General features: G+C 37.3%; 1 protein-coding gene across 1 annotated transcript; it reads left to right on the forward strand.

Annotated features, from left to right (window-relative positions):
- Positions 1 to 3,696: 3,696 nt before the first annotated feature.
- Positions 3,697 to 8,190, forward strand: LOC143563274 (uncharacterized). Its single transcript, XM_077050857.1, has 2 exons — positions 3,697 to 3,782; positions 7,491 to 8,190. Exons 1-2 carry the CDS (start codon positions 3,697 to 3,699, stop codon positions 8,188 to 8,190), a joined length of 786 nt encoding a protein of 261 aa, XP_076906972.1.
- The last annotated feature ends 344 nt before the right edge of the window (positions 8,191 to 8,534 follow it).

Raw genomic sequence — 8,534 nt, forward strand, 5'->3', positions numbered from 1 at the left:
AGCAGAAGCCATCAACAGCAGGCCTATGTGATCAGCTTCGCTCTCCAACCTACACATAACAATTTCCATCACATACACATGTAATGATCAAGGATCTTCTTCTTCTTCTAACAATCATAAAACATACTTTTGAGAGAACGGACGGTTTAGCGCATAAAAAGTTGCCGTCCATGAGTCAACAATATAACGTCGCCGAAGAAGCATATAAAAAAGTAATCGGACGGATGCAAGCCACACGTTCTTTGTAAATCTCTCATCTGCATGTCTTGCGACAATATGTGCAACCTACAACAACCGTATATTCATCATTCATGTGGTGTTAATTAACTAACTAACTAATCATAGCAATAATATGTTTTTAAAATAAATATACCACCTCGTGAGCAATAATGGCAGCAATTTCTTCATCCGTAGTGAACTGCTGTAACAGTCCAACACGCAAAACGATTTTTCCGTGAGGCGAACAGAGGGCACTCATAGCATCCTTCTTGACCAGCAAAACTTGCCAGTCCACACTACAAGAATTTTAGCCTATCCCGACGACACCTATCCCGACAACAAGATATTGTCGCTATATCAAACCCTATCCCGACAACATGTCGTCGGGATAGAAAATCAAAAATTTTTTAACTAATCAACACACGTGTCACTTTTTAATACGCTAGAGAATGTTTGACTACACCAAACCTTTGACTCGACACTTATCCCGACGACGTGTTGTCGGGATAGAGTTTTTATATTTTATTTTTTCTTTTCTTTAAAATCATTGTAGGTTAAAAACAAATAATAAAAAATAAACTATCCAATCCCCACAACATGTTGTCGGGATAAAGTTTTTAAAAGTTTTTTTTTTCTTTTTCATTAAATCATCGTAAATTAGAAAGATATATTAAAAAAATTAACTACCCTATCCCGACGATAAATTTTCCTTTTCTTTAAAATCATGTTAAATTAGAAATAAAAAATAAAAAATTAACTAACCAATCCCGACGACTTGTTGTCAGGATAGAATTTTTATATTTTATTTTTCTTTTTCTTTAAATCATCTTACATTAGAAATAAATAAAAAATAACTATCCAATCCCGACGACTTTTTTATATTTTATTTTTTCTTTTCTTTAAGTATTCTTAAATTATAAATAAATAATAAAAAATGAACTATCCAATCCCGACAACATGTTGTCGGGATAAAGTTTTTAAAATTTTATTTTTCTTTTTCATTAAATCATCGTAAATTAGAAAGATATATTAAAAAAATTAACTACCCTATCCCGACGATATGTTGTCGGGATAGAGTTTTTATATTAAAATTTTCCATTTCTTTAAAATCATGTTAAATTAGAAATAAAAAATAAATAATTAACTAACCAATCCTGACGACATGGTTACGCACATACATACATGTAACCATATATTTAGCCATCAATGCACGTAAAGTATATGTATGTATGTATGTATTGGTGTGTATGTATGTGTATATGTATGTGAATGTATGCATGTAAGTAGTTATGTATGAATGTATGTATGTGTGTGTATGCATATATGTATGTGTGTATGCATGTATGTAAGCAGTTATGTATGAATGTATGTATGTTTGTGTATTTATGCATGTATGTATGTATGTATTAAACGTTTCGTGACAAAGCCTATATACCGACGACATGAAATCATCAATATATGTATGTATGCATATAGCCATCATTGTATGTATTACAAATACAAAAGTAATTAGTTGAGAAATATAAAAATAATTATTTGAGATATAAATTAAAAAAGAAAAAAAATTATAAATGTCTTCCTATCCCGACGACATGTCGTCGGGATAGAAAAACAAAATTTTATTTTTACTTTTTTTTTTAAAACATAATACACAATAAATAATAAAACATATGAAAATTAAATAAATACAAACTAATCCCACAACATGTTGTCGGGATAGAAAATTAAAATTTATTTTTTAATTTTTTTAAAAGCATTATACATATAAATAAAAAGCAAATAAAAAATAAAAATATGCTAACTTATCCCCACGACATGTCGTCGGGATAAGTTTCCTGAAATATTTTGAAATTAATTTAACTTATGCGCCTAAATGAAATTTACCCGCTATTATTTTTGTGGAGTGCTATCCCGATAACATGTCGTCAGGAAAAGTCACGATCCGTGTGATCAATTGAAAATGCTTTATGGCCCTTGATTAATTTTAATCCAATGGCTAGTAACATTCCTTCTTTCACCATCTTCTCCATTTCAATAATAAATCTCCATCATTCATCCATTTACTTCATTAACATTAAACCCTCCATCAACCACCACCTTCAACTTGCAACAATTAAATCTAGACCGCCTTCAACCACCACCGTCACCTTCAACGACCACCATCAAACGCCACCACCTCCGTCAAACGCCACCGTCAACAACTCCGCCTCCGTCTTGCCACCATTAAGAACTCCTTCAAACTACCACCATCAAGATCTCCTTAGTTTTTATATTTCATTTTTGTTGTTCGTATCCCGTGTTTGTATGTGATTTGTAATACCGATTTAATGAGAAATAAATTATTTTGTTGTTGTTAATAACTTTGTTGAAGTTGTTCATTTTTTAAGTTGTTCGTATCCCGTGTTTGTCTCGGAACTTGTCCCGGAAAGTTTTTTCCTGACGACATGTTGTCGGGATAGAGTTTAAATATTAATTTCTTCATTTATCTATACCAACTACATGTCGTCGGTATAAAGAAATAAAATAGTATTTAAAATCTATCCCGACAACATGTCGTCGGCATAGATAAAGAAATAAAATAATATTTATGTTCTATCCCGACAACATGTCGTCGGTATAGATAAATAAATAAAATAATATTTAAATTCTATCCCGACAACATGTCGTCGGCATAGATAAATGAATATTATATTATTATAATTCTAAAATATTTTTTATGTTTTTTATTAAAAATAAAACATTTTCTTACAAAAGTTTTTGTAATATATATCCCGACGACATGTAGTCGGTATAAGTATTTATGTTACTTTTCGGGACGAAGCTATACCAACAACACTATTCCCGACAACATGTAGTCGGGATAAGTATTTTAGATTTGTCCCAACTACATGTTGTCGGGAAAAGTTCAAAAACTGTTGTCTGGATAGGACAAAATTCTTGTAGTGCCACCCCCTCAAACTTACTTGTGAAACCTCCTCATTCAAGGTTGTTTGCAATGCTTGAGTTACATCATTCAACACCCTTTTAACCCTATTACTGGCAGGATCCGTCTCAGGTACAAGTATCCCTCGAGTTTCAACATCGGTCTTCATCTTAATAAACTCCAACCACCCAACCAGTCTCCAATAAGCAGCCGGCCATAGAATCAAGTATTTCCGTTTTGTATAGGGTACGTATCAAAATCCGTAAATAAATATACCGCAAACCCTAACATCGCCCATTTAAAAAGCTTGAATGGTGAAATCATCATCTTAACCTGTTACAGGCGACCAGCATAGTACCTATCAACAAATAGCGACCTCCTTAGAACCTGACAAAAAGGTGGACGGTTGATGATAGAAACTGGTGGACCGTTGATGGTGGAAACTGGTGGTTTGGGGGCGGTGGTGATCTTGGAAAGAACACCAAACCCTAACCCTTTTGATCTACTATACCACAACGCCATTTTGATGATTTGAGACTCAAAACGGCGATTGGATGGATGTAAACTGGGAAAGTGTTGGACGGTTGATGATGGAACAAACAGAAGAAGAACAAGCAATACAAAACCCTAGCATTTGGAGGTTTGCATGATGTCTATTAGGGTTTATAAAATGAAGATCAGTTGGATTAATAATGTTGGAAAATTTTTGTGAAAAAAAATATATGTTTAAACTTTATTCAATGTTGTTAGTCAATTAGTCAAAGCCATTAAAATGTCCTTTAATTTGGTCAGATAAATTAAAGTTTTGGTTAATGTTTCCTTTAATTTGGTCAAAAAATTAAATTTTCGTTAATGGTGATTGAAGTTTCAACTCATGTGGTTATGGTGAATGAGTTGGTTTTTCAACTATAAATACCAAGGTATTCCTTGGTTGAAAGACACACCACATAACACATTCTCTCTTGTGTTTTCTCCAACTTTCTCCTTAAGGAATTCCAACATTCTTGATCATCTTCATCATTTTCTTTATGGTACTATTCGGGTGCTAGAGCCATCCCCGGCAGTACATATTGCTTAGGCCGTTGTACCGTGGGAAACAAAACGGGGAGAGACCCGGAATTTGTTTTAAGGGCCCCTTGTAAAACACGATCCTCGGCCACAAAGACTACGACACCATTCTTCTTCTACACCTTTCTTGCATTATTTTATTTCAATTGTATTGTAATTTTGATTTTTTCCGGTGTAATTCGTATTGTAATTTACTTGCTTTCCTAGATAAGTTTGATTCCTTGTATTGTAATCATTTTATTAAAAGTGTTTTATTTTTATACGCGAACGGTTTCCTACAATCTTAAAACAAATTTTTTAAAAATCACCGTTCGTGTATTCAAAACATTCTCGTGTGACTCAAACTAGTTTTGTTTCACGCGTTTGTGTTTTTAAAAAACCTTTCTTTTTTTCGTTTCTTTTCAAAGGAGCGACTTTGTAGAAACGAAAACCGGTTACAATTCGGATTTGTTAACGCTAAACTCTTGGAAAAACCCATTGTTTGGTCCCTTCAAAGTTGGACTTAGAACACCTTCGGTGGGTTAATTCGAGAGTTCGGATTAAAAAGTTTTGCGTAACTTTAATTTAGTGGGAGCGACCACTATTAATATTTCCGAAAAACTAACTTAGCATAGTTTATTTTTCAGAAAAAATGGCATCACCGTCATCGAGCAAGGTTACCGGTACACCTTTGTCTGTTATGGTAGGAGCGACTACCATGGCTAATTGTAACGTCCGTAAATTCCGATAAAAGTTTTAGCCTTGTAGTGATTGCGTAAACCTTCGGGCTTGACCCGGCATTCTTCCGAGAGCTCCTTTCCAACCCGTAAACGTATCTTGCTTAACTTTTCGTGCAAGTTCAACTCTTAATAAAGTGGAAGGGCCAGAATGTAACATTTTATATTATAATCAAAATCCTAACCCTACCCCCCCCCAACCTGCGATCGGCTGAAAGCAAGAGCCAAGCACCCCCGATTTTTCTTTTTTGCAGCTGTGATTAGGCTGTAAAACTCCAATTCCAGGTTAGTCCCATGTCCCCTCTAGTCTTTTACACCTTAAACCATCCTTATACATCGCGTATTGATCGTTAAACGACTTGTTGTAGACTTGTTTGGTGGCTGTCCAATTGAGGAATTCAGGGGCTGTTTTGATTAGGGTTTTTGCACCAAAATCTTACTAGGTATGTCACTTACATCATACAAAAATTTCATGGCCAATGGAGGTGTTTAGTTCGGTCAATCGATTTTAGTTCAAAAACTAGGGTTTATCGGGTATAGGATTGGCAATTGTTGAGTTTGATGCGTTAAGCGATCGGATGACCGACCGAATCAGTTTGTACAGCCCTAGGGGGTTTAAGGGCTGTGGGAATATTATATTTTTGTTACTCGGGCTGTTTTGGTTGGTGATTGGTCAATCGAGTCGGCGATGCGCGAATTTTCGTTTAAATGTTGAATTGAAAGTTGTAAAAAGGAACCGTCAACCCTATCAACTCGGGTAACATAATTATGATGTAAGAAAAGGTTAAGATGAGAATTTAGTCCATTTGGGGCTGATTCGTTTGACAATTGGTTTTAAGATTTATTACGCGCGTATTCGACTCGATTTAATTACCGGCGGGTGAGTTGTGCGTCATGGTTAGCCCCGGCCATAATCGTAGGGTGGTTTTGGTTAGTTGAAAGGTTTTAGGGGCTGAGGTAAAGTAATTGGGTTTGGGCCTTGGGCCAAGTTGTTGGGCCTTAGGCCAAGTTGTTGGGCCTTGGGCCAAGAGTTGGGCCTTGGGCCAAGTTGTTAGGCCTTGGGCCAAGGGTTGGGCCTTGGGCCAACTTGTTGGGTCTCGGGCCAAGTGTTGGGCCTTGGGCCAAAGTGTTGGGCTTGAGCTGACCATTAATCAAGTGTGTCCTTGCGGTCTAGTTTAGTAACGCGTTGTGTATAATTTACAGGCCCTTGCTTGTGATTGTGCACTTAGGGATTTCCTAGCTCGTTGCAGGTGTTCGATTGATTCAGGTGAGTTCATGATGCCCTTTTTACTCTTTTTACGATTTGGGCTAGCATACACACCGAAATACCATTTTAAACGATTTTACCCGTTACAACGACTTGAATGGTTTTACATGGTCTGACTCGTGATTAGGCACTTTGAAAGTTATATATAAATTATTTTATATGCATTAGAATATTTTAGACTCGTTTATGGCCTTGTATCCTTTAAGGTTACGTACATTATTAATGGTTTAGACTCGAGGATGTTAGTAGGCTTGGTAGTAATTGAATATGAGTAGACCTATCTACTTAGTTCCCGTATGGGATGATATATATATAGTTATATATATGTATGTATGTATGGTGGTATGTATGTATGTATGAGTATTTGTTACCTTATAGCCTACGATTGTGTGATGATATTTAGGTCTTCGTGACTAAGAATGATGTGAGTAGGCTTATTGATATGTGTGTGCATGGTGATTAACGGCCGGGTCAAATATATTACTCGGGTTGTACCCGTGGTGAAGAGGCCCATGTGACGTGATCATCATTTTGGCGGGTCAAATATATTACTCGGGTTTTAAAATCCCGTGGTGAAGAGGCCCGTTGGATGTTGAGCGGTGATCGGGTCAAATATATTACTCGGGTTGTACCCGTGGTGAAGAGGCCCGTATCACGTGCTCGGATGTGTGAGCCGAGATCGGGTCAAATATATTACTCAGGTTGTACCCGTGGTGGAGAGGCCCGTATCTCGTGCTCGGATGTGTAAGCTGTGACCGAGTCAAATATATTACTCGGGTTTGACTCGTGGTGGAGAGGCTCGTGTCACATGCTTAGGTCTTACCGCGTCCGGGTCAAATATATTACTCGAGTCTTGACTCGTGGTGGAGAGGCCCGTGTACGTGTGTTCGACGATGAATGTATTACTTGGTGAATTATATTATTTATTTTATTTTATCCTCTCTATTATATATAACTATAATTTTGAAAGCAAGTATGAATTATTGTTAATGAAAACTTGAACTCACTTAGCTCAAGCTGACTTTGTGTGTATGTTAGATTGACTTTCAGGTTAAGAAGTGGATGCTACCGCTTGGACGTGCTGGCGACTACTCGGAAGGTTGAAGGCATTTCTGGTCAAGGATTTCAAATAAAACGAATATTTTATTTACAATTTATTTTGGACACCTGTACCCGTGTTTTGGGATTATTATTACTTAAACTTTTCCGCTGTTATTTACTCTAAACTGGTTTTAAATAAAATGAATTGTTTGGTTTTAAATTTTTGTGAAATCGTGGATGTGATTACCAACTGTAGGATTCTCGGGATTCGGTCTTACACTAATCACGCTGAAAAACCCGAGAAGTTCTCGGGTTTGCACTTTAAACGGTGGCAACAGAAGATGTTCTTCTATTTGACCACCTTGAACCTTGCGAGGTTCTTGACAGAATCCGCTCCCCTAACCACTAACACGGAGGGAAAGACCGACGCTCAAACATTGAGTGCAGTAGATGCGTGGAAGCATTCGGAATTCTTATGTCGAAACTATGTGTTAAACGGTTTAGTTGACGCGTTGTATAACGTGTACTCTTCAATAAAGTCTGCCAAAGAATTATGGGAGTCTTTAGACAAAAAGTACAAAACGGAGGATGCGGGAACAAATAAATTTGTTGTCGCCCGTTTCTTGGACTATAAAATGGTTGACTCTAAGACTGTAATTAATCAAGTCCAAGAGTTGCAAGTTATACTTCAGGATATCTTTCCTGAGGGAATGACACTTAGTGAGACATTTCAAGTGGCAGCGATGATTGAAAAATGGCCTCCTAGTTGGGTTAAGTTTAAGAATTATCTTAAACACAAGCGAAAGGAGATGACTATTGATGATCTTATTGTTCGACTTCGGATAGAAGAAGACAATAAGAGAGCTCAAAAAGGTAGCCTAGTGGATGTTTCCGCTAAGGCTAACTTAGTTGAGTACGGTCAATCCTCCAAAGGGGGCAACAAGGGCAAAGGATAAAGGTAACAAAGAGAAAGAGAAATTGGACCTTGGAGTGAAGAAAGGGGCTGTGAAAAAGAAGCCTCCACCATCCCAAGGACCATGTTACAACTGTAACGAGATGGGGCACCGGGCGAACCAGTGCAAGAAACCGATGCACGAGCGCGCGCATTTGGTGGACGAGGATGGCACTCCTCTCATGGCGATGATTACCGAGGAAGCGGCTTTCATCGAGGAAGTCAACGTTGTGGGAGACGCTCCCAAAGGGTGGTACGTTGACACTGGCGCAACCCGCCATGTTTGCAGTGACAAACAACTCTTTAAGAATTTCAAAGAGGCGGCGGGTGACCAGAAGCTTTACATGG

This window comes from Bidens hawaiensis, unplaced genomic scaffold, assembly GCF_021521415.1.
Source record: "Bidens hawaiensis isolate Kalapana, Puna unplaced genomic scaffold, B.hawaiensis_p1.1 tig00021347_1, whole genome shotgun sequence".
Lineage (NCBI taxonomy): Eukaryota > Viridiplantae > Streptophyta > Magnoliopsida > Asterales > Asteraceae > Bidens > Bidens hawaiensis.